This window comes from Channa argus, chromosome 23 (assembly GCF_033026475.1).
Source record: "Channa argus isolate prfri chromosome 23, Channa argus male v1.0, whole genome shotgun sequence".
In the NCBI taxonomy this organism is placed as follows: Eukaryota; Metazoa; Chordata; class Actinopteri; order Anabantiformes; family Channidae; genus Channa; species Channa argus.
The window spans coordinates 7963004-7989994 of NC_090219.1; the positions used below are offsets into that span (position 1 = coordinate 7963004).

Here is a 26991-nt window from a genome sequence, read left to right on the forward strand (position 1 = left end):
CTTGACGTACCATTTAGTATTTCTGTCTATAACAATGGATCATTTTATAGAGCTGGCTGAATGTTCAATGTTGACTTGCACAGCAGCCCAAAACAAGAGTTGTAATATGAATGCAGTGGAGGACAAAGTACATGAATATTGTAGAGAAGTATAGGTTACTGCAGTTGGTTACTTGTAAAAATACTCACCCCAAGAATGTCTGAATTTTATATTTGGATACAAACAACCTTAGATGCTCAGTCCATTGGTCTGCACCTGTGTTTCATCATTTCACATTTTTAATATATTTGATTTTGGTTTGATTTGTTGTTTGTGGTCCTAAATGGGGCTTAACTAAATCTAATGATGATTAGGATACATGCACTGCTCAAGTGGCAAAATACATCACCTAATACAAATTACCATTGTTAGGGACCTTTGTGAGCAACACTGAGTGGGCTGCTAAGTCTATGCTTGGCACCGGGTTGGATTTTCTGTCTAGTTGTGAGAAAACAAACAAACGTATTTGAGAATATTGTATCGTGACCTGTGCAAGATGCCACAGGCAGCAGGAAATGGAGGATGTGCATCACCGTATTCTATTCATCCATCCATAAATACCACCTCACTTTTGGAACAGTACATTGTGGACTGGTCTCCAATCAGAGGACTGACACATATCATTCACACTCACGATCACCCTCTCATGGGATTTAAGGAGTGTTTTCACTGAAAGTTTCTTTTCCAGGAACAAACTATCAAAAGGCAGTCATCCACGAGTCACAGGGTCAGTGGTTTCACTCCGGGTTCCTCCTGGCTGCATGTCAAAGTGTCCCTCGGCAAGATACACTTTTCCCAAAGTTGGCCCTACTGTCTGCTACGTACTCCTAACTCTTTTTGGATAAAGGTGTCTGCTGAATGACTTATTGTCTAACTGTAATTGCAAAAGTGTGATGGTGAGTTGCATGTGTCATTATGATACACTCTTCATCACACATTTATTCTCTTGAACTGACACATCGTGTTTTTTTTTCTAGCAAACAGGCAAAAACTAAGCCATCCTTTTGGGCAGGAGTTTCAAAAAAATGACCAATCAGGAACGTTCAGCAGTGCAGGCCACACTTCAATAGTTACCGCAGTACCAGAAGTACACTGTACTACCACCCCCTGGCTTTTAGAACTATAGGCCTAAATTTAGATGCTGGTTCCTCTGGTAGAGGCACAGGTAGAGGAAATAATTTCTTCTAAAGGTGTCTGGTCCCTGGGTAAAGTTCCTGTTGGGCCTTTAGAGTGTGCAGTTCAAATGAAGCTGCTTGTCTTTGAACTGTGAAGAAACTAGAGCACCCACAAACAAAAAAAAAACAAAAAAAAAACAAAACACAGAGACAAGGACAACGTGCAATGCTGTAAGGCCTGAGTAAGATGCTTTTTAAAAGCTTATTTGAAGCCCGTTCTTTGCTTCTGTCATGCCCACTTTTTGGCATACGTTATGCATATAAAATACACAACAATGAATTGCTTGGAAAGAAAAAGCAAATGTGCATAGAACACATTCAGATGATAACCGACTTTTATATGAAATATCCACATAAGCACAGGAATTTGTGGTTATAGATTATAATAATATTGTATGTAGGAAACATTATATTCAGGTAATAATATAAGAGTTATCATAACAATGGCACAATGAGAGATTTTTTTTATCTTTTGCCCACCCTGACTATATTTATTTTGTTCTTGGAATGACAAATGTTGCAGCTTCAAGTGTGAAATGTGGCAAAAAGACTAAGAGAAAAATATTGAATTAATTCATAAGCAATACACATAAAAAAGACAATAATACACTTTTTTTCCTGCTTTTAACGGGCAATCATTTGAACATCAAAGGATGAGAACGGAGGAGAGGTGGATAGAATTTCAAAGGGATGGGGGGGAAAAGGGAGCGCAGGCTGAGGGAAAATGAAAAGAGGGAAGAGAGAATGAAAAAGGCTGAAATGTTTGGAGAGAAAAAAGTGTTTGTGTAAGAGAGGAAGAGAGAAAGAGGGAGGGAAGGGGAGGGGGAGATGGGGATTGCACTGCAGCACACCCGTGCGTAAATGTGACCATCCCCGCCGTGGTCCCCTCCATCCCTCCATCCCGCTGTCCTCTCCCCCTCTAGCCTCCAGCGTCTCCTCTCTCCTCCTCGTTGCTGGGATCACCTGCTCGGTGGTCGGTTGCCAGTTTTGGACCGTGGAGTCCCGGCTGTCTCGGCTCGGCGCCCTCCTCCAGGGGTTAGGAGGAGCGCCGGGGACCTCGTCCAGGTTCCTACCGGGCTTCGTGTCTACCGCCGCTGAGAGCCATGGCTCGGAGCGCCGGGAGAGACGGGGTTCGACCCGCTCTCGGATGCCAGTGATGCGAGGTCTTATTGCGCCACAAAACACCTTCTTGGACACCATCGCCACTCGTTTTGATGGGACGCGTGAGTACAATACTTGTGTGCGGGTCGTCCCTAATCCCTTCATTTTATGGTGCGCAATAGAGGTTTAAACCAGTTTATTTACTGTGATTTATCCACTAACTCCGATCCGTTTGGCGAAGTTAAACAACATTTCAAGTCCTCCTCCTAAGTTCTTAATGAGGATTGAGCGCACAAGAAAACACAAACCAGCCTCAAGCCTGCTGAATGAATGGTGATGAATGAAAGGCGCAGGCTAATGTTTGACATGAAGTATTCATGAAGCCTACCTGAGCAGTTTGGAGATAAGTTAACCACAGTCTACTTACAGAGCCCGATGCAGCAATAAAGCACATCGTTTTGTTGGTAGACTATCATTTATATTCAAGTAAAACCTAACTTCCTGTTGGGCAAACTGTGTCAAGAAAAGCCAAACGCCAACACAAAATTCAAATTGTGTAATATTGTAAAATAAAATCTCCATCAATTTGCTGATGGAGATTTGTGTTTTCCTGACCTGGTGATAATATATTTAGCTGTAATGTACCAATTCCCTGTTAATGTACAGTGTTAATTAATGCTGTGAGTCAGTGTTTCACCATTCAAAGACACAGATTTGCAGATGTGAACCCGTTTAAAATTCACAATGCTGCAATTCAATTCAACATGGATCAAGGTGTCCAAGCAGATTCAATATTCTAGGGGCTCCAGGCGTTGCTCCTAAACCAGTTTTTGCCCAGTTTCTTCCACTATTGGGCAACAAAAGTGCTCGGTTATTAGCATTGATATGAAGTGTGGTGATGTGATTACACACTGTCGCTTTAAGAATTTAAAAAGTAAAACACAAGCATACTGACAACAAGGACGATCAGAGCAGGGCTATAAGGGCAAACCAACAGAAACATGGCAGAGTTCCTGGGCCCCTAAAAAATCTGACCCTTAATAATTCAAAATTGTCTGTTTAAGAACAAAAACATTTCAAACTGTTACATCAGCTACGAAAGATAGATCCATTCATAAAGTTAAGGTGGCACCCGGGCTCCTTTGGAAAATCCCGGCGTTAGCTTATTAACAGAGACATCCGAGTAACACACAGTTCTCAGAAGTGGCCAACATCAGCAACCCATGTGTGACTGCCAATGCAGAAACAGACCAGAGTGAGACGGCGCAGGTGGTTCTTTGTTTAACTGACTCTCACCCAGCCTATAATTATTCTTCACCTGTTTTCACACTGAATTCGTGATAGAAGCCCACACATCACCGTGTGCATCAGGCCTACATTAGGTCATAGAGAAATCACTGTCAGTCAAAATGCAAAATGCAGTTATTATGACTTTACGCTGTTACATAACACAGTCCTGAAGGCGCTAACAAGCAGGACTCAGCAGCAGCGTGTCTATTTTCTAAAGCACAGTTGTAAATGATAGTAAATACAAAGATTCATTTTACTTGTGTGGAGGACACTTTGGAATAATCCAAGAAATGATCACCTCACCTAGTAATATTCAGCAGAATCTGCAGGTTTTTATCTGAAGGCCATGTTTCCTGAGATAGCAATGAATCAATGAGAAATTTTCATTTTGTGTCAACAGTGATCAGTTCCCCTCTAATCTGAAAGTGGAACAGATTGCACCTCTCTTGATCTGATCCTTTCTTCCCATCGCCCTGAATCTCCAGAGCACGGGCTGGCAGAAAGACATCCAGTAGACACGGGACTCTCTCGGTTGAGTGGAGATTTTCCCCACTTCATGGCGACTTTGGGAGTTCTCCACCTGCTTCTACGGCGACACAAAGACAAAATGAGCCTAACCGGACATGAAAACTCCCCACAGGATCTAAAAATAATTAGCTAACAGAAATTCTGTCCACTTCTTGCCCGTGCCTACGAATTGTGGCCATGAAAAGCATAAATACATAGCGGACCCATCGAAATATGTGCTTGAGTTCTACTTCCTCCAGCTTCCACAGCTCTGCCTGTGCTTATAAAAGGATCAGAAGTGTCACAGCAGTGATGCTCACACAAAATGACAAAAGGGCCACAATCCACAAGCCATATATAATATGGACAGGCAGATTTCCTAGAGCCCTCCAGTATCATTGCAACAGCACCCTGAAGCAAGCCTCTCGAGCACACTCAGCAAGCCCAGGGCGTCTCCTCTTGAACCAAGTGAAGTCGGTCCTCCAGTGGGAGTCTACTTTTACCCCCTCTCTACAAGTCTGGCCAGTGGGCTCAGACCCCATACTGTACGATAAAACTAACAACTGCCTAAATCGAGTTGATCTCTTGAAACTTCTGCTCCTTTCTGTGAGCAGCAGTTCCTCACTTTTCGACAACGGTGCATGAGAAATTCAAGTCTGGAGTGACGCTCACGTTGAGCTTTTTATTGGTGGTTACACTTTTGCTTCTAACCCTTGATGGGTTTGCGGTAAAAACACAATGGGGGGGATTTTAATGAAGGGCTTCTCCAACCAAACAACTGTATTAATTCAAACTGCTGTCGATGGGGCGCTGCCCACAAAGTCAAGGTTACAAGGGGATGAAAAAAGTCTTTGTTTCTTATCAAGACCAAATAGACCAAGATAAACCCAGCAAAACTGACAGGGAAATAATTGCGATGCCATTTCAAATCCTCACATTAATAACTTAAGGTAAAACCAGGAGCAATAGTGCAGGGGGATCATCTTGGACTGTACTTGTGAGCTGATGTCAGAATACAGGACATGTCCAATGTGACTGATAGTGAGTTCCAGAGTATTAGAAACCAGATGAGCACAACAGTGTTTTTGTGTGGGAGGCTGGGATTTTACATCTTTTTCATACAACATTAATGCAGCACGATAACCAGGGAAACTCCAGGGAATTTCTGACTTTTCTTTTCTTTTTTTTTTTTTACATCAACACTAGAAATATCCAGTCAGAGCCCCTTTTTAACATAGTGATACGTCAATCCGCTACAGACATAAGTGGAAAGGTTTTTGATTTTGATGAATGGCTTTTTTTTTTCAAAAACAACTGGATAAAAAGTCTCCTTTGATGTAAATTAAACTGTTGAAACATGTCAGCATGTCACTGAGGGCTACTATGGGGTAATTATGGTGCTTTCACAGAATACTCAGAATACTAATGTGTGCTGTACACACACACACACACACACACACACACACACACACACACTCAACAAATGTGTGTATTGTCCACACTGCAGTGGTAGTAACTGATGGCTCCTCGTCCCATGTGTTCTGTGTGTATTCAGGCTTATTAATGCTCTGATGATGAAGGCCTGTTTGTTTGAAACTCCTGTCCATATAAAGGAGATTTTTGAGAGAGAGAGTTTTATTTCTTTGCATTTCTCTTTATGCGCAACATTCTGGTCTTTAAACCAGACTTAAATGGGAAAACTGGCTTCTATCACGCAGAGGACGTTCAGAACGTTAAGGAATCATATAACTAAACAACTAAACTTTAATATCATGTATTGACTTTTTAGTGAAAATGAAACTGCAAATATCTGTATGTAGTGGAGGTCTTGCATAGTTTTGAGTCAATTATCATACATGCGTATGAATGTGGGGGAATGAGACAGAGGAGTGACAGATTTTTGTGTTTTGTCAGAGGAGTTCTGACACAAAGATGTGGGCTTTAAAGTTTTGAAGCTGATGTCAAATGAAAAGTAGATTTTAGGAAAAGTTTAGGAAACATGTGAATCTGAAAGCTGGTTTAGCAAACAACACGTAGGAATCATCCAGCTGTCAGTGTTCATCCATTACTTGTCTTCCAGCTCACGCTTTTGTTTCTTTGACATGTTTCTTTTTTTTTGCGTGTGTGTGAAGTATCATCTGCGTACAATGTGATTTTTTTAAAGCATTTAAATGTGAAATTTCTATACATCTAATTGTACATTGACAAGTACTAGTACTAGTGGTTTTTCAGTGGCAGAAGAGAAGGCACAGTAATGCTACAAGTTATTAAAAAATATAGCAATTTTACTATTGTTGTTGTTTTAAAAAGTCACATATCTTTTATGGTCCAATTTAGATATATGAGCCCATATTACATCGGCTAAAAAGTGTTACAAACCAGTAAATGTGGCGTGTGTGTGTCTTTGGCTGACCTTATACATGGTGCTGAATGCATTGTGGCGAGCTGTCGTTGTCACTGTTATCAGTACCACGCTTTATTGGGCTTCCCTAAGCTGCTCAGGGGGCTGAGTCTGAGTGGTTTTGTAGTTCGGCTCGCATGTTATTACACCTGGATTGTGGTGTGGATGTGACAGGCCTGCCTAGTGCCTGGGGAATGTGCAGAAATTGAATACAACACAGAAAAATAGGATCACTGCATAAGGCTGCAGCAGAAGGAAAATTATGGAGCACGGACAATTTTTCGCTCTAACAAGGTCATATCTTTGGGGGAAAATGCTCATGTATGTTATGTTCAAGCGTGGGGCGGACCTCTTTATTCATAAGTACCATTCAGAAAAAAAAAAAAAAAAACGATTACATTTTTTTGGCTTCTAACTTTGTCTGGAAAAGGCACTTTCCCAACAAAACGTTGCCAATCAGACCTTTGGAGGTGGGATTAGGAATTGGATTATCCTCTTCCGAAGCCAGAAAATTCTGAGAAGTAGAAACAGGTGTTTACAAGCAAAGATAAGACTGACAGGTGTGTCAGTTTCTTTAAAGAAAGGTTTTAATAACCATGTTTGCTTGTTCATTGTGAAAAAGTTAAAGGTATCCTATGGAAGTTTGGTCCAAGGTCCAGAATCTTATGGAAAGCCTGCACAGAAGAGTGGATTTATTTTTGAACAGAAAGAGTCAGCATCAGCAACCAATATGTTATTGTTGATTTGTGTACAAAGGTTGGTCCCTATTCTTTGAGTCCACTGTAATCCCCATTGTAAGAGACTTAAAGCTACTAAAGCTACTTAAAGCTGCTGTTTCAGCCTTATATGAATATACAGCCGTGTGTTTTTTGCTAAATGGGCTCACTGCTCTTAAATGTTAATATATTCCTCCATTCTAGCAGTTCATCATCTCGTAAGTACAAGCCTATTTTTTTCTGGGAGAAGTGATTCATCAAATCCTATTATGTTCTGTCACACTTTTCAAAATCGCCAGCTGCATCATTCTTACGTTGAAAATCACGGATGGCCTTCCTCCCATTTTGCCTCACCATAGCAGCTTGAATGATCAGATGTTATTAGAGCCATTTAGACATTTATTTTCCTCACCTGCTGAAACTGACAAAAAGACAATGCCGCTGCTACTGTTGTCACTATGAATCCATCTGTCTTTATATGAGTAGTCCCACGCTGGTCTTTTGTTCTTGTGGTTTTATCATGAGAAGCCGTGCAAAATGTAAAAGTATATTTTTGACGTGTTAACCATCAAATGAAACTTCGATGAAACCACAAAATAATCCTCAGAAGATCAGTTTTTTATTGAGCATCTAGCTAAAATCGTTCATCAGCTTCTGGAGTCCCTGTGCAATCTACAGCACCAATTGGAGTCCATGTGGCACTAAAGAGGAACCTAGCCACCCGTGACACATGATTGATTAGGCAGTGAAACTATTTTTTAGATTTTAATCATTGAAAGACTACATATTAAGAAATTTTATGTTTTTATTGTTTCTAATATGTGACTTACAACATTATTTTACAATTTTTTCAACATACAAACAGAATATTTGACATAGATGAACTGATAAAATACTAGGAGGTTGAAGGAGGTTATGTGCCGGCCAGGGAAATAGTAATAATAATCCTCCTGCCTCCAAGGTTTATTTATGCAAAGCTCAGCTAATCAGCTGCTGGTTGCAGCTTCCTATTTAGTGTACAAACATAAGTGAGGTCATCATTACAAAAGTCATTGTTTTTGTGTTTTTAATCACATTATAATCTTATTTATTACTGGGATTAACAAGTTAACTGTGTGTAGTGTATGAATATTAAATTCCTCCTCTGCTTTAATTAGCAGTGAATTACTTTAAACAAAACACTTGTTTTAGGACTTAATTTTTGCCACTTGTATTATTGTGATTCATAACTTACTGCTTCAGTGGAAATATATGACTTCCCATGAGCCTCCTGCACTGAAAGGCAGTTTGTACTTCCTGTCTGAATAGTGCTTGAGTGAGCTTTGGCAAGATCTTTTACACTGGACATGCTTTATGAATGTATGAATTAATACATTTCATTGTCTTCAGTTCATCTTCTTTCAGTCTCACTTTCTCTCTGTCCCCATTTGCTCTTGCTCTCTCTGACTCTGTCTGTACTTCTCATTCAATAATTTTCTTTTCTCTCATGCACTCTTGTCCTATATTGCTCACATTGCTCAAAGTGAGTGCTCTGCTCCTCCAGATTCATTTATGTATGGACTTTAATGATCCCAGTGGAATGAATGTCTTGGCTGTGTGAGTCCCCTGTCATACCTAACCCAACCTCACAATGAATTATTCAAGATTGTCTCCAGAAGACAGACTGTCCAACCGTTTGTCAGAGCGCCTGGTTATATCACAGTCTGGCGATCTACTTACATACTGTATGCTTACATGCATGTTTCATTGCACTGTATATTTTATTAATCATTTGGAATTTTGTTGGCAATTCTAAATAATTATGAGTAAATTGTGAAACAAATTTAAACCTACAAATTTCCAACATTCTCTCTTGTCTCAAAGTGACTGCAAGCAATTCTATTTCTATTACAATTATACACCAATCACAGCCATAACATGGGTTTCATGACAGGCTTGAGTATGGCCCCATACACAGCAAGCTGTGATGCACTGTGTGCTCTGACACCTGTTGGCCAACATTATGTTTTTCCCATGTTGTTGCCGGTCTGTAAAAGTTCCGTGAGGTGATAGAAAACACAGTATTGTTAGTGGCTGTGCCTGCTTCTATTCTGCACAGAATTATGGTTAATTGAAACTATTGTCCTATATATAAAGCTTTAATAATCAAAATCTGGCGTAACAGAGCTTTTTGTGTTTTTTGTGTCACAATATTTGACAAGAATCAACGCAATGTCTGATAAACCGCTTCTGCTGATGGAAAATCTGTAGAGGCCATAAAAGCAGAGAGAGGTGGGGAACATGCATAGGGCAACCAAAGACAAGGCAAGATGATTTGAAGAGAAATATAGGGGGTCATTAGGAAAAACAGATGACACGAAGAAAAGTGACAAGCACGTTAAACTCTCCACGAGGAGCCCTCTTCAAAGTGAGCAGAATTAGCCTATTAGAGTGCAGAGGGGAACACAGAGTGAGAATGAATGCTCTGAAGAAAAAAAAGAGAAAGCTGTGCAATAAATTTTAATAGTATTTTCTATGAATGGTATTTCAGTGAGTCCCTCTTCATGAAATAATAAAACATTTAGTTTAATTAATATCTGTACTTGCCGAATGTGCGATATTATGTGGTTTAAACAAAATCTTTATTTTACTGAATAACCATTTTTACTAAAACACTAGGGTCTAATTTATTACTTACTGAGCTTATCTGTATATATAATTTTACAAATGGTAAACTGTAAACCAGAGAAAAGCAATAGTTTATTTTTCTAAAGCTCATCCCTGATAAAAATAAAATAAAAAAATGTATAAATGGGATTCAAAGATGGTAATGGGCAAATACATGTTATTGTAAAGGCGTAGTGAACTCACTTCATCATTACACCAGTCGCTGTAGACATATTAACATTAGCACCGTGAGCAGGTTAGCACGCTAACATTAGCATTTAGCTTATGGCACTTCGCCACGCTAAGCTTTCTCTATAAACTTTTACCTCAGGGTTTCTCTCATCTAAGGGTAACCTGTATTTTTCCTGCTGGCCAATATATGGAGGTTGGTTACAGAAAACCTTGTGAGTAGATGACCTAAAAACTGTTAAGTGATATATGACTTAAATAATAATTAAAGAGGGCAAAAGCGAGACGGTGATTAATAACTAATCAGGGCTTAAAATGATATATGGGGAAAGTTTTGTTGCTGATTTAATGCGTAAAAACATTTTCTAAACTTTAAAAAAGCCACTATTAAAAAAGAAGTAATGTCTTTCTGTTAGATTTTGGTATTGATGGAAATGCTAAATTTGTTCATTTATCTCTTGAGCTGTGGTGCTGGTGATTTGCTGAGTCCTCACCATCAGTCTCTCCCAATGCCTAATCCATGTTCTCTACGTGTTTTCCTTTCCTGTGTCTGGACCCTATTCCTTTTCCCATCTTTCCCCCCCTCAGACAGTAACTTCGTCTTGGGGAATGCCCAGGTCCAGTCCGTCTATCCTATAGTCTACTGCTCTGATGGCTTCTGTGAACTGACCGGCTTTGGCCGCGGCGAGCTGATGCAGAAGAGCTGTTTGTGTCACTTCCTGTATGGCAGCGAGACCAGCGACCGTCTCATCTTGCAAATGCAAAAAGCTTTGGATGAACGTCGAGAGTTTAAGACTGAGATCATTCTGTACAAGAAGAGTGGTAAGACTGTAATATAATGTTTAATTACATTATGTGGAAACATTGCTTGAAGTTTGTGGAGTTGTAGCTATATTCAAACCACTTCTCTTTACACAGGCTCGAAGTTCTGGTGTCTGCTGGACATTGTTCCTATAAAGAATGAGAAGAGTGAGGTGGTACTGTTCCTAGTTTCACATAAGGACATTACTGAAAATAAGGACCTGGACCACGGCCATGAATCTGACACTGGTGAGAAAAAGCATGAAAAAGAAAGAGAAAGTGAGGCATCGCCCAATACAACTATAATTCACATGAAATGATCCAATAGAGGCTTTACAGCTGGGGCACAAATCTAGCAGCATACATGACTGGTAATATACAAGAGGGGCTTTGGGGGCAGGAGTAAATAACCTATTCTGCTTCCTCAGCACACCCTTCGTCAGTTCTGGGGTTTGAATTGATAGTACGTACATACTGTAAGTGATCAATGAAAATGCATCCAAAGTTCAGTTTGTCTGCTTACACTACATCCGTGTAAAATACAGCAAGATGTTTCCATTTTCCTACAGTGCTAATCGTATTCAAAGAAACCGTATTTATAGTTTTTATATCCAGTATCTGTGGCTCTTATTTTCTATATATGGCTGTAAGGTAAAGTTGTGAGGTGAACCGCTGCATAATGAACATCTAAATAATAAATGGGTACATCGCCAGATGTCTGATTTTAAAATCAAGATGATTTGAGGGTTTTCGTGGTGAATGTTTGCTTTGAGCTGAACATTTTAACCCCTGAATTAATCTAGTATGTTAAATTAAAGCATTGAGACATGGGTTTGGTAAATATACAGTACGGCTTCAACAACCTATCCTGCTTTCGTAACTGATACATTGCGTGATTTATTTTGTGGTTGTATTTTTGTTGCTGAAAGGAACAACAATATCATAAGATATTAATGTGAAAACCAAATGCACAAAATGATTGTAGAAAGACTCTTATTTGTCCCATGAAACCCCATGTGAAAATGTTTAGCGGGTTAGTGCAACGTTTAACTTCTGGGCAGAACAATGTGAAAATTGTCATTTGGAACAGTTGACCAAATTGTAAAAATAGCCTCCCAATGCTATTTGCCAGTATTTATTTTCTGCAGTTGGAGACCCACGGGTTTACACGATGGCAGCTTCTGCATTGTGTGTCCACCTGGTTTTGTGTCCTTGTTTTCAGATGAGGAAACGGGTTTGGAGATCCACCAGATCAGCCATCCTCCAGGCCTCAACATGGAGCGCCGCCGCAGTCGGGCTGTTCTCTACCAGCTGTCTGGACACCTACAGAAACAGGACAAGACCAAGAGCAAGCTTAAGATCAACAATGTGAGACATGTTTATTTATTTATCTCTGGATTAAAGGTTTGACCTTCGCTCTTACTTCTCCTCCTACTCCTACGTCCTGTGCTGAATTAGCAATTTGTTGCTGAGCACATTCATATTCTTTACTTTTAATATTTCCAACACTCTAGCATTACATGGTTGTTATAAGAAAATCTTGTATTTACAGTCTTGCACTAAATTAATCATGGTTTTAAGAGACTAACTTACATTTGCTAATTTATTTTGGTACCACAATATTATTTGATTAATATAAATGTGTAAATTCGAGGTAATGGGACAAGAGAAAATGTGCAAAATTGCCCATGGAGTCAGATCTTAATAACTCAGGACCTTAGAGGGAAGAAATTAGCATAAAAGCTTTCATTAGATATTTGAATTCATTAAGTAACCGACTGATAAGGCCTTGGTCAATTGATGGTCTTGGTGGTCAAGAAGTTTAATCCTTGTGCATCAGCTCATATCATTGTTAGCTTGAAGGATTCATTGTATTTTGGCATAACTTTTGATTGTATATATTGTTGTGTTCACGCTGCTTGCCATCTATACATTTACATGAAATGTAATGAGATGTAAGGCAAAAAGTTGCCATATTTTGCCTGTGTTTAAATATTTGTATCAGAAATGTAAGACATTCACACCATGCCAGCAAGTTGCAGCTGAAACTCTGAGTAATACAATACTGCTGAGACAGATGACAAATACTTATGCTCAGTATCCTTCAGGATTGTGGCTTCCTATTGATATTGATACAAATATAAAATCTGTTTCTAGTTAATATAATTATAATGTGCGTGTGTTTTTATACATTATACCCAGAGTGTTCTCGGAGCCAATGCTAACCCAGTCCCAGAGTACAAGGTGGCAGACATCCAGAAGTCTCGTTTCATCCTCCTCCACTATGGTGCATTCAAGGCCGGCTGGGATTGGCTGATCTTGCTGGCTACCTTCTACGTTGCAATCACCGTTCCATATAACGTTTGCTTCACTGCGGTGGAGATACGAGAGGACGGTGGTTCAGCAGCTCGAAATCCTCCAAGTGTCAGCGACATCTTGGTGGAGATCCTTTTTATCATCGGTAATTTATTTGTTTTTTTCCTTTGGTATGACTTATATTGGAGTTCAGCTGTTAAAACCCATGCAAATCTTTCAATAGCACTCATTTTCTCTTATTTCATAGCTTTAAACCATGCGTCTTAACTCTTTTCCATTTAAACACAGCTTTTTCCTTCTTCCTTTAAATATGCTGTGAGTTTATAGACAGGTTCAGTCATGTAGACTTAGAAATGATCATTCCTTATTTAATTGGCCTATTTAGGTGCACTCTCTCTATTCCTCATTGCCCTCCAACACCTCCTTATGCTGATGAGCTTTATGGTAATTTAACTTCTTTAACAATCTTCCTGTTCTAAACCGGCTGTCTCCTCTCTGCCAGTCCACTAATCCCACTTGAGGATGCCTTGTTAAAGCAAATATATTATATCCCGGATCTTATTATCTTAGAGTTGGCCTATACGTAGGTTAACCTAACACCCTAGTTACTATCACAGACTCCATCAGTGAGTAGCTGGAAAACGACTTCACAATGAAATATGACGCTCAAAACAATGAGCAAACAGTCTTTTAAGCTCCCAAGACCAAAAAAAACTAAATTTTTCTTCAATATGAGATGCGCCCATGACACTCCCCAATTCTTTTTATAGTTGGGTCTAGGTTAAGTACTTCTACCTGAAGATACCTAGGTCAGTCTTGAAGTTGAACTGGTAAAATCACAATTGGTTTTTGAGGAACTAAAGGCTCAGATGCCCTTGGCTACATTGCCCTTAACTAATACAGTCAGTGTCTGAAGTGAGTCCAGAGTAATGTTGGTCAGAAATTGTATGTTTTACTCATTTACATATATGTGAATGCATTAGTTTTTTTCAGTTGTTTTAAATGTACAAATAAACACCTGATAAACCATGTTTCCCTGTAATCACGTCGCTCTTTGAGTAATGCAAGTCCTTTGGCTTGAACTTGAACTTAGTATTCTTTGTTAAGGAAATATTACACTTTATGGTGTAAAAGGAGAATTACTCCACTGGGGTGTTAATATGTCTACTGTACCTTAAAAGTACAATGAATTTCCCATTTCAGACATTTAACTGGAGCTGGGAGCTGGGTGAAAACCTGTGTATCTTAGAGCTTTGTGTTGAAGAAAAAAAATCTTGAGCGTAAGATAAGATAAATAGCACTCTAGTGTTATGCTTAAATAAAGCTACAGTCAGCTGCTAGTTTGCCTAACTTCACATGAAAGAGGAAAGGGCTACTACCGTCTTGTTATTACTTCAGATTTTGTTTGGATTAGACAAACAATGTACAGCTAAAAACTAATTAAAGAGCTTTAGAGGATCTGCTATTTTTATTTTCGTCGGACAGAGTTAAGCTATGCAGTATGTAATGCTATGCATAACAATAGTATTTATATTCTCCTCTAATTATCAGTGTTTGCTTGCTCACTGATAATTAATTCTACTATCACTGATCTATCTGACTGCTAATACCCAGGACGGCAAAGACTGAAAATGATACGAGCACTGGTGTTTTTTTTTTCTTTTTGTTTGTGTGTCAGATATCGTGCTAAACTTCCGAACCACGTACGTGAGCACGTCCGGTCAAGTTGTGTACGACGCTCGCTCCATCTGCATTCACTACGTCACATCCTGGCTGTTTGTGGATCTGATCGCCGCCTTACCCTTTGACCTGCTATACGCCTTCAATATCAGTGTGGTTAGTCTCACTTGCATACACAATGTGCACACATATACTTTACAGTCATATTCTATAAGCTATATTCTGGGTCCGCATATTTGAACACATGAACATTGTTAAGCTTCATGCATTGCTCGCTTGACTGTTCTTGCACTCTATTGTGTCTTTTGTCGTGAGTTAAATGCATTTGTGTGGATGTTTGATATAAAGAGTAGGTAGATGCTCTATGGGCCCTGCCGGGGGTAATAAATGTCACTCTTTGCCAGTAGCACTCTCCTGCTGTTCGACTCTCACTCACCATTGATTCAATAAAACCATGAAAGAGCCTGTAAATGTACAGTGAACAGAGGCAACACCACACACACACACACAATCTGTTGTGCTACAAAGGCACAACACATACAAGAAACAAAAGACAGACAAAACATTGTTTTTATTCAAGGAAGAAAAATCCACACATTTTGTTGTCGAAATCGAGCTCTTCCTGTGCTCATTATTTGGTGTAATGGCTTTAAGGGAGGAAAAGTGAGAGTCTGAGCTTCAACAAGAAACTCGTTATTAGGTAACTAGTAATTAAACTGATAAATGAGCACACTGACAACAAATTACAGGTGGGGAAAAGTAGATTAGAGATGGTGTTGAGCACAGAGCCGTCTAGCCGAGAACCTCAATAACAAGTAAAATAATTTTCTTACATAAAATTCTGTTAATATTTTGTGCTTCTTTCATATAAAATATTGAATTTTTTACCTTTTTGGTCTTGAAAAGCTGGCAAAAACAAACTGTTTGCTGAATTGCTCATGTCCTCACTATGGGGATCACAAGTAACCAAAAGGTTGGGATCCATCACTATTGGAAGAAAAGACTTCAATTTCAAGTATTGTTCCATTACCTTCTGTATGACACCACATGTTTCTTGTGTTTGTTGAATATCAACAAAGCACATAAAACTTATGATTTTAACAAAGTACAACAGTGCTTAGTTTGATAGCATACATAAAACTATGTTTCCCATGTGTCCTACGTTTTGGGGACCTACAGTAAAATGTACCCCCTTAATTTGGCATAAAGAGTAATGCCTTGTTTTTAAATCAACATAATATTTAATGCACAATAACCAAAATACCAATGTTCCTTCATCATCAAAGGTAAAAAAAGAGTCAATGAGAGTAAAAAAAAGAAAGTTATAAGAATAGAATGAAAATGGTATTGTACATTGCTAAAGTTTGCATGCCCCTTTATGAAGTATCCTCCCTTTGCCTTTCTGACCTCCTTCATCCTCTATGCAGCGTTGGCATCCTTTCAGATGTAATTTTAGCCCATTCTTCATGGTATAATTGTTCCCAGTCTACCAGATTGCTTGGTTGTCTGCAACGCACAGCCTTTTTCAAATCTAGCCACAAGTTTTTAATGATGGTCTAGATGGTGAAGGCCATGGTAAAACATTCACCTTGTTCTTTTAAACCATTCCTGAGTTGACCTCTAATATCGGGGCTGCATTCGTTCTTCCTTCCACTTTATGCACTTTGTTCACATGCTCCTTAACTTAATTTAAGCATGGTCAAGTATGTCTAGCGGTAAGCAATTGCTTCATCTGTGCTTTTTTTCCCAAACAGTTCAGACTTGTGCAGCCTACAATTGTCATTGGAGATGTGTAGTACACATAGGGGATGCACTCTTTCTCACTCAGCTGTAGCTAATTTATAATAATAAAGTTTTGGTTTCTTATCTCTAAAAATGTTTATACTGCTCAGCCACTCAGTTTGTTCTCAAAATAGTGATACTTAACCTGAACTAGAATATTAATTTTATTTTATAAATGCAGTATATATATATATATATATATATATATATATATATATATATATATATATGCTATTTATTTAAATTGTCTGTCTTCAGCTGTCTATACTGGCACAAAATAGTAATTGTATTATTTATCTTCATCATGGAGTTTTAATATTTGACAAACACTGATTAAATGCTCATGTGAAATCACAACTGTCTCTTGATAAATTTAGTAGTGTTTTCTATTGTTTTATGCGTAATTGGAAGTTAGTCTAACTAAGTCTAATTGGTTTAAGAGGTAGCAGAGCTCCTTAACACTGTCTATCCTGATACCAATTGTGACACTTAATGTGCTGATAAACATATTTATGGATGTCATTAATCTGGGATAAGGTGGAGAATTTACACACCTGCACATTTAGCAAATTAAATTCCCCAAAAGGATCCATATCCTGAGAATTAAATCCTTTTTGACTCTAGTATAATTCATCATCAGCTGTGTTGAAAGAGACCACTTATGGGCAATAAAATGAGCAGAGAATTGCATCTGCACTTAATACAGAAGTGAGTGTGAAAAATCAATAAAGGGACTACATTTGATGAGGTCCTTTTAACAGCAGGACCACAAGAATTGTTCCAGTCGAGAGGGATAACAGCAGTAATTGTACAAATAAATTCTCTCCCAAATTAAAACTTAAACTTAAAAAATACTGTATCCTTGATCATTTTTTATCTCAGCTAAGTGCCACTTTTGAATGTTTTCCTGCACCGTAAATAAGATCTTTCAGTATCATAAGTCACTATCAAGATAAGTGATTACATTTCTCAGTGGGCGCGCTTAATTTCTGATTGGTAACCGTGCTTGACTCCACATGGGAAACTTTTAAGATTAAACATGAAAACTAGTTCTAATTTGTCTCACAGAAAATAGCCTGTTCTGCCCATCCAAGGGTAACTAATCCCGTCCAAATAAGCGGAACTTAAAAAAAAAAATCTTCTTTTAGATGTTTATACCTTTACATCTAAGATTCTCCTTTTTCCAGAACTTTGGGGTTCACTTGCTGAAGACAGTGCGACTCCTGCGCCTCCTGCGCCTCCTACAGAAGCTGGATCGTTATTCCCAGTACAGCGCTGTGGTCCTCACCCTACTCATGTCTACATTCGCCCTGCTGGCCCACTGGATGGCCTGCGTCTGGTACTTCATTGGACGCAGTGAGATTGAAAGCAACAGTCCTGCCTCTTGGGAAATAGGTTTGTTTTTCGGTGTTGTGCAGTTTGTGTGTTTGTGTTTGTGCTTTGGGATTAAAGGCTTAGGTTTACTGTCGTTAAGCAAACCACTAAACAGCCAGTTTTTAAAATAATGACAAGTAAAAAGTTAATAATGACACTATTGTTGACAATTTCTAAATTGGGCAGAGTAGTATGTGAAAGTATATAATAGAGAATTACCACCTGATTTCCCTCATCTCTAATGAACCTTTTGGTACCTTTAAGCTAATTGTTTTGGTTTTCTGTTTTGTCACATCATTTTCGGCAAACTGAAAAAAGACCAATTTTACACTCTTTTTTTAAACATGCTTTTAGCTAAAGGGGTGGGAAAGAATAGAAAACTTGACAGACAAGAATTCAAATTCATCAGGTGTCTGGAAAAACATCTCTGAACCAATACTAATGTTTCTCTGTAATACGTAGATGTGTAAATAAGCAACTAACGTGCTCCAAACATGTTTCCAATATGACTTCTTTGAAGGGTAGTGTATGAGCCAACCAGGGTTTCCTCTAGTTTTTCTTCATGTTGTGTATTGTGTACTGTACTGTATTGTGTATTGCGTTACATTAAGGTGTACTGATGATGTTATTAGTGACATCATGTGGCTTTGATGTTGCCTCTAATGGTTGCCTTTGTAGTTTACCTTTTAGGATAGCTTTCCATTGGTCAAGGGAACAATGCATAGCAATGGTTTTGTTACACGAGATGCGGTTCAGCTCAGCTGCTGAAGGAAGCAGACTCGACACGGTAACTGGAGCACAGGGACTGACTACAAAGTAGTGGGGACCGCAACAAGGTAGAAGTGAGAGATTCAGTGTGTAGCTGTGGAAGCACATTGTTTCTTACGGAGTTCTGTGGATTCAGCCATAGTTTGAGAAGCTTGTATGTATGAAACTGTTTGGGAACGTGTTTGTCAGAATACCATTCTTAAACTTGTATGTACAATTGGTCCGTCATCGGTTAAGTTGAGAAGCAAATACTCACTGGACCATCAGATGCGAGTGAGATAGCCTTTTAATACAATATTTAGTAGCATGCTGTGTGGTAGCAAATATGAGGCCCCTGTGAAATGCCCTACTAACCACCCACACCAGTTAATCCTTTACACTGAAGATGGAGACTAATGCAAGGATCATTCGTATCATTTCATCTAGAGAGAGTATTAAGACATGCTTGTGTACTCACAGCATGTGGTATGTGTGTGTGTGTCATTTGCTGAGAAAACACTTCTAATTATGGTGAACTGTCTCCACTCCTACTGTGCTCACCAGTGCCAAAGAACAACAGTACTGTCAGGTGCATGCAGTGCTGATGGTTATTCATGACTGTTCAAATGATTTCAAGCAGCAGAGTGGAGTGAGATGGGGAGGAACCATGGGTGAGGGCAGTTTAAAGCAGTACAGAAAGGATACAGACTCATACACAGATGTACGTAAGATAGCTGTGCGAGAGTGGTTTATCCATTAATTGTAGGGTTGGTAATTGTTTCCGATGAACAGTGCACTGCTCCACCATTCTTGGTTAATTAGTGTCTATGCATGAGGGAATGGAAAGCTTGTTCTCTTCAGGGCTGAATAAGCACCATACTGTATAAATGCTTCCCATTTACCATCACACATTACAAGCTAACTTCAGCGTTGTCTTTAGATAGCAATTACATAAGGAAGACAGCGTCGCTTTTGTTCACGAATGACAATGTTGCCTTGTGAGAGTAAAGGTAAGTGACCAAAATGAAACTGGTTCATCAGCTAAGAGGCATAACCAAGTTCAGCATCTCTCAAGTTGTCTTTTAGATTTAAAGCAAAGTGACGTCAGGATGATATGTTTATTAGAATATCATGACAATAAGCATAAAATATTTTGACCAAAATTAATGGTAACTTATTGTCATTTTTTTGTAGTAATGTTAAAGTTAATCTTAGCAGTTTTTAATTTTTTCTTTGCGCTTAGTGATTGGCTCACTTTGCATGGAGGCACCACAGCTGTAGAATACATGGCTGTAAATGATGGACAACAATAACCAACAACATATATATATATATATATATATATATATATATATATATATATATATAAATCAGAAATGCTACTTGATAAAGTTTGGAATGACAACTAAAGTTATGCCCAGTGTCCGCTGGTATGCCGAACATTGAATATTAAAACATGTTGCATTTTAGCTTTTTATACTGATTGTAATGTTTTTATTATTGGGGTCCTGGTGGCTCAATGGGTAGAGCATCAAGTTGAAATACAGAAGGCCACCCCACCAGGTGTGGCCCCGCAGAGACACCTAGGGCAAGCTTGGTGCCGGCCCGGGCCCGGATAAAAATGGGAGGGTTGCGGCAGAAAGGGGATCGGGCGTTAAAACGTAATGTGCAGAACACGTTCCCCTGTAGCGTCCCTTGAAGGTACAAGCTGAAAGCTTTTGATCTGTGTAGTATTTTTTTTTTTTTTGTCCTTTCAGCTTATCCCATGAGTTCATTGTCGCCACAGCGGATCATTGTCCGCATGTTGATTTGGCACAGTTTTTACATCAGATGCCCTTCCTGACGCAACCCACCACAAATTCTATGTGGAGGCTGGGGAGGGGAATGGGCTGTTAGGGGTTCAGTGTCTTGCCCAGAGACATTTTGACATATAGCTGGGGCCGGGGATCAAAAAACTGACCCTGTGGTTCGTGGACGACTGCCTTTACCGACTGAGCTACAGCCGCCCCATCTTTGTTATTACACCTAATTCAAAAAAGTAGGGTTAAAGTGTAGAGTATAAAATGAATGTTTAATAGGAAAAAATGTCCTTAAGTGCTGGCTTTGTTTTAAACCGTTCTACTTAGACACTAAGTCAAACATTTAAACTATTTCACTGGCTTAAGCTAAAGAATATTTATTGGCCAAAACAATGAAACCTCGAATGTGTCAGTTAAGAAAATAATGATAAATTCTCTAATTCAATTAGAAAAATAATTTGCACCATGTTTAAATGTAAGCTGACATCTAAACTGCTTGCGTGGAGCGTGTCCGGCCTGTAGTCCAAAATACACAAACTCCAACAAGCAATTATTTTGCCCTTCCAGCCTTGTTACCAATGCTAATGAAGCCTTCTCGTAAAGGTCATCTTACAAGCATGAATGCTTCTCATTAATATGACAGACTTATCTGGCCTGTCCCTCCTCCCCCACTAGGCTGGCTCCATGAACTGGCCAAACGCTTGGGAACCCCATACTTCCTGGCACCACTGACGTCCCTGTTGGGAGTCTCTGATTCACCTCACGGCAGCATGACAACTGGACTGACCAATTACAGCCAGTTCAACAGCTCGGGGTTGAGTGGGGCAGGTTTGCTGGGTTCAGGCCAATGGAACAGCAGCAGGAGCAGAGCTAGGACACCGAGCGGCTCAGGGATGACACTAAGTGGCGGGCCGTCTGTTAGGAGCTCCTATGTGACGTCACTGTACTTCGCCCTGAGCAGTCTGACCAGTGTGGGTTTCGGCAACGTTTCAGCCAACACAGACGCCGAGAAGATCTTCTCCATCTGCACCATGTTGGTCGGAGGTGGGCAAAACACAACATTAACATTATATATGTATATATTTATATTTTGCTGTTGGCAAAAATCTACAATAAGGTTTTCTTAAGAAAATCAATGTCTGATGTTTTCTGTACATAAAAGATAATATGTATTTGATCTCTGCAGAGACAATAGCTAACAGATAAGCAAAGTAGTTTTACTAAACGTAAGTGCTTTTGCATTCTAAAAAATCAAGCAAATCGAGATGTATTTCTCCATTTGAGTATCTAGTAATTAAATTTGTTTTAGTAGAACATAACTTTAAAGTGTTCACTTCACCCTGACCATATAGAAAAATGGTACAAATCCAACGATACTAATCTGTCGCAAAAACTCTTAGATTAGCTTTTGTGACCTTTTTTTGAGTCCTCATATGTCTCCTCTGTAGCATTAATGCATGCTGTGGTGTTTGGAAATGTGACCGCCATCATCCAGAGGATGTACTCACGCCGCTCCCTCTACCACACCCGTACCAAGGACCTGAAAGATTTCATCCGTGTGCACCGGCTGCCCAAGGCACTTGAGCAACGCATGATGGAATGTTTCCAGACGACCTGGTCTGTCAACAACGGCATTGACGTCAGCGAGGTAGGTGTGCGTGAACTGTAGGAGTGTGTTATTTATTTATGAACTGCCTTTGGCACAAAAACTGAACGTATCTAACATCATGGACCCGTATGTCTAGAACACAAACAACAAAGTTACATCCGCTACCACTATCAATGTGATGTAACTGTAGGTGGCAAACAAGCACATTTCTAAAATGCCTTAAGCTTTCTCAAATGGACATATGACCTCTGTGGCTTGGGTTGACCTTGTCAGTTGCAATGGAATCAACTGAAGAGGTTTCTAAAATTGAAAGTGCAAATCGGGCGACTTGCCCTCCAGGCAGAGTCATTGAGAGGATTTGGGTTTTGTTTTGGGTTCTATCACGCTGGAGCAGCTATCTTAATTTCATGGATTAATGGCCTCATAGACATTAAACTCAATCTTTGTGTGTTTTACCATGGTTACAAATCTAGATAATCCTTTTTAAAGAGATAACATTGTGGACAGAGGCTAACGCTTTAAGGTAATAACCCGCAATTTCCCATTGCAAAGTTTCCCTTCAACCTTAAACTAGTGTTTGACCAGACACTGTTGCATTTGCATCTGTTTGAGTAAAGGTAGATAGATAGATTAGAAACATTGAAATAAACTAGGAACTGTTTGTTGGACATGCACGAATCAGTTGGTTGTGACTGTGTGGGAAGGTGAAAGTGTTTGTTTTGCGTCTTCCTTCCTACACAGTCACATTAAAGCGATGACACAGAGAGTTTGGGATACATCCATAGTCTACAGTGCAACAATTCAATTATTTTTTTCTGAATGTCTGCGTCTTTGTTTAACTGCTGAGGTCAAAGTTCTTCTTCCTGACAGCTGCTGAAAGACTTCCCGGATGAGCTAAGGGCTGACATTGCCATGCACCTAAACAAGGAGCTGCTGCAGCTGCCGCTCTTTGAATCAGCCAGCAGGGGGTGTCTGCGATCCCTTTCTCTCATCATTAAGACCTCCTTCTGTGCTCCTGGGGAGTTCCTCATCCGCCAAGGAGACGCCCTCCAGGCTATCTACTTTGTGTGCTCAGGTTCCATGGAAGTACTGAAGGACAACACTGTGCTGGCCATTCTGGGTAAAGAACAAATTTGATATTTTGGACTGAAGTGTGAATCCTATTAAGGCCTTTTGAATTCTGATGACAACATGTTATTAGAATATGTTTTCGGACAAATTGGCAGTAGAAACGCAGATGTTAAATAATAAAAACAAATTCTATAATTCAGTGCATCCCCCCATTTCACACAGCCAACGTCACCAAGATTCAGAACCCTGGACAGCACCCGCTCCCATGATTACACACTGTTGAGGGCTGCTCCATCCATCTTTCTTTTCAGATGAAGATTAAAGCTTTTTGCATAGATTTTCTATTGCTCAAAAACACATCTTAAGGTGGCATGGAGCTCTCACAGATGCCGCTGACCCCGACACTCTGAGCAACCCTGCAGCAGTGCAGCGTTATTAACTTCTAAATTTTGAGAGAGCTTCGAACGTCAGGCTAGTCAGAAGTCAGCGTTAGGGTGGTTTGGTTTACTACGCTCCTCGAACTGACACTCCAAGCTAGTATTAGCAGCTGGAAGACATTGTTATAGCTGAGTCACGAGCAAGCAAGTTTCCTATTTCCACATAAGATCAAAAATGCTGGGAGAGGAAGTGGTTTGCTTTGTAGTGTCATAATCGATTTCCAAGACTTGTTTATTACACCTTTAAAGTAGTGGGTCAGTAAAGCGTTGGCCTGTTCTCCAATGGGAGACAAATGAGTAAGTCTGTGGAGTCAAGTCTCCTGCTGCATCTTGAGACTGAAAGAGTCATTTTTCTAGCTGATAGAATATATGAAACCCAAATATGCACACGCAAGATTAAAGCGCTTTTAAAATTATATATAAAAAATGGGAGACAAAGTAAAGAAAATAAAATGCAACTTCTCTTTGGCATCTACTTTGGAGTCTTGTGGAGCATTAAGAGCAGAACAAAACAAAGGCCCTTTACCACTGAGGAAGTTATTAGACGCCCAACATTTAATGACCAGCCAGCTTTTATGAAGAGGAACATAATGAAGAAGAGAAGCCCAGCTCTGATAAAAACAGCAATCATCCCCATATTAAACTGTCCCTGTGGGCAAACAATTCACACCCCATCAAGTGGAAGATGGAGTGTGACCCAGGGATTGATGGAAGAGTTTAGGGAGCAGCCAGAGGCCCTAGAGGAAATCTATAAACAGTGTTAATGCATGAATTAATGAATGCTCAATGCTCAAATGAAGGCTCAATGTGTTAGCAAACAGTTATGCTGCAACATTTATTTCAATATTTATTGGAATATAAATCCAATGTCTCTTTCCTTTTGGCTCTGTGTTGGTCTTCACCAACTGTCTCTTGGTGCTTTTTAATTTTAAAACAGCTGCCTGCTGCTGATTTAAAGAAGTTTGTTTCAAACAGAGCCATGGGCCACAAAGCAAAGAACTAGAAGAGGGTAAAAAGTTGTAGGTAAATGGAAAACTAGTTGCTCTGTGGATTCAACAATTCAAGCAACATGTCACAAATAAAGATTAGGTCGGCTATAAGTAATCATTTGGATGAGTTTTTATAAGCAGTGGGCCTGTTTGCATTCGTTGCTATGTTAGCTTGGGTTTTCTTTGGGTACTCTGGTTTGTCACAGTCCATGCATATTAGGTGAATTGGTGGGTGTACCCCGCCCTAATGACACCTAGGCTCCAGCACCCCTCTAACCTTGAACAGGATAAGCAGTTATGACAGTGTGTGGATGAAATAATAACAGTACGTTATACAAATAATAGGTGATACAAATAATCATAATAAATCTGCAGATATGATGTGGAAGGAAATGCACCTGCGCCAGTCAGGCAAAGCAAGGCCAGAAAACAGCATTAATATAATGTACATTTAACAAAATACTACACCTGAAGTAGGTGAGGTGACTGAGCAGCTACAGCCAAAAACCTGTGCCGGTGTCATCCCACCAGAATAAGAGCGTCCCCAGAGCCATGTCCTACAACACATACACAGCTTCCATTCTCCACAGCTTGGAAACAGAACGGATGAACAAAAACAGACGAACAAACAGCACCAGAATCAGCTCAGGTCCATAAAAAGTGGTGGAAGCAAATTGGCAACACAATTTTTCATATTAATGATCTAACTGGTGTAAATTATGGAGGGATTGCTGCCTACAGAGGAAAGAGGGTAAACTTATTAGCATGTTGGTGTTGCTGTGTATGTACACACACATGCATGTGGCCATTGAAATATGCAGAAAATTCTCTTTCCTTTTTGTTATTCTCTCACAACAGTAAAAAAGCTACACACACATGCAGGCGCACACACATTTCTCTAATAGACACTTTTATCTTCTTTCACATAACAAAGAAACTCACACAGTTCACACATTTGTGTTCTAGTTTTTCCGGCTTTCTATGTCTCTCAAGGACTCACACACACACACACACACACACAGACACACACACACACACACACAAATTACTTTGGCATTGCAACTTTTTTTAGAGCTCTGGAGAAGTGAGGCAGAGAGGGAACATAAATAAAAAGTGAAAAAGAAATAATTCAGACCTTCTTTTCTAATCTACAGCATCTGTATCTTTCACTATGTGACTTAAAACTTCTAGAAAACAACTGTGTGTCCTGTGTGTCTGTCTCTGTGCTCTACCATGTCATAGGCTTAACAATGTCCCCAGTTTGACAGATGAAGCAAGAGTATAAGATGATTATAACTTTGGGCCCTGAACACACAGATATTATTTTTAATGTCAATAAATGAGTATCTTCTGTTACTATGGCCAATTGCCAGTGATCAAGTATGTACTTATATATTTTTTTCTACTATAGCTTGACATGGATTTATCTGTATGTGTAAACATCTGTATGTGTAAACATCTCAATTTTTCAGGTAGGGGTGACCTAATAGGCTCTGACTGCCTGACGCAGGAGGAAGTGATTAAGACCAATGCCTGTGTGAAGGCCCTGACTTACTGTGATCTGCAGTACATCAGCCTTAAAGGACTCCGCGAGGTGCTCTGCCTTTATCCCGACTACGCCCAAAAGTTTGTCACTGAGATTCAGCATGATCTGACTTACAACCTCCGGGAAGGGCACAACACTGAGGTACAATTGCTGATTTTATCCATCTTTCCATTTTCTGCTGTTTGGAATATTCAATCCCTCTTGTGTGTTCAGTGTCAGTGTGTTGTAAATTAAGAGTTTACTGCTGGTCTTAAAAGAATCTATCCTTTTGGCTGTGTACTTATGTCCAGCAAGTACCCCCTTTAAACCCAGATACTGTAGGTTGTTTGTCTCTACAGTTTTTTGAAAGCACATCTCCAAATAGTGAAGCAGGCATCTGTTGAAAATGTATCCTGGGAGAGTTGGTGTCACCCTATATTTTGTCCTCAACAGTCAAAATGTCTGGAATTACACTGTGCCAACATATTAGTTTGGTTTGGTTAAGCTTAGGCACAAAGACATCAGGATTAAATGCAGGCACCAAAAAAAAACAAAAAAAGATGGTTGGGATCAGAGTTTGCCTTAGAAATCATTGCTTCCTTAATGCCACATGATGAACATGATGACAGCAAGAGTAGTACTGTAGTTTCAAACTGGACTCTGTGCTGTTAACCCATTCATACAAAAAGATTTATTTCTCAAGCCATTATTAGTATAATAGGGGAAAGTTTAGAAAAGGATGAATGAATCATCTGTATGTTTTAAATGCCTGAAAGAAAATTCGGGTGAGATCCACA

General features: G+C 39.5%; 1 protein-coding gene across 2 annotated transcripts in view; it reads left to right on the plus strand.

Annotated features, from left to right (window-relative positions):
• Positions 1-2000: 2000 nt before the first annotated feature.
• Positions 2001-26991, plus strand: part of LOC137108724 (potassium voltage-gated channel subfamily H member 8-like) — a 31845-nt gene continuing 6854 nt past the window's right edge. The window contains exons 1-11 of one of the 2 annotated variants that reach the window (XM_067493694.1): positions 2001-2437; positions 10653-10886; positions 10983-11114; positions 12088-12233; positions 13068-13326; positions 14860-15017; positions 17831-18038; positions 21239-21607; positions 22012-22211; positions 23043-23292; positions 26142-26356. In XM_067493694.1, coding sequence (XP_067349795.1) covers positions 2362-2437; positions 10653-10886; positions 10983-11114; positions 12088-12233; positions 13068-13326; positions 14860-15017; positions 17831-18038; positions 21239-21607; positions 22012-22211; positions 23043-23292; positions 26142-26356 — 2247 coding nt within the window. In that variant the 5' untranslated portion in view covers positions 2001-2361. The remainder of the gene's footprint in view (positions 2438-10652; positions 10887-10982; positions 11115-12087; positions 12234-13067; positions 13327-14859; positions 15018-17830; positions 18039-21238; positions 21608-22011; positions 22212-23042; positions 23293-26141; positions 26357-26991) is intronic. The other variant, XM_067493693.1, reaches the window with a different exon arrangement.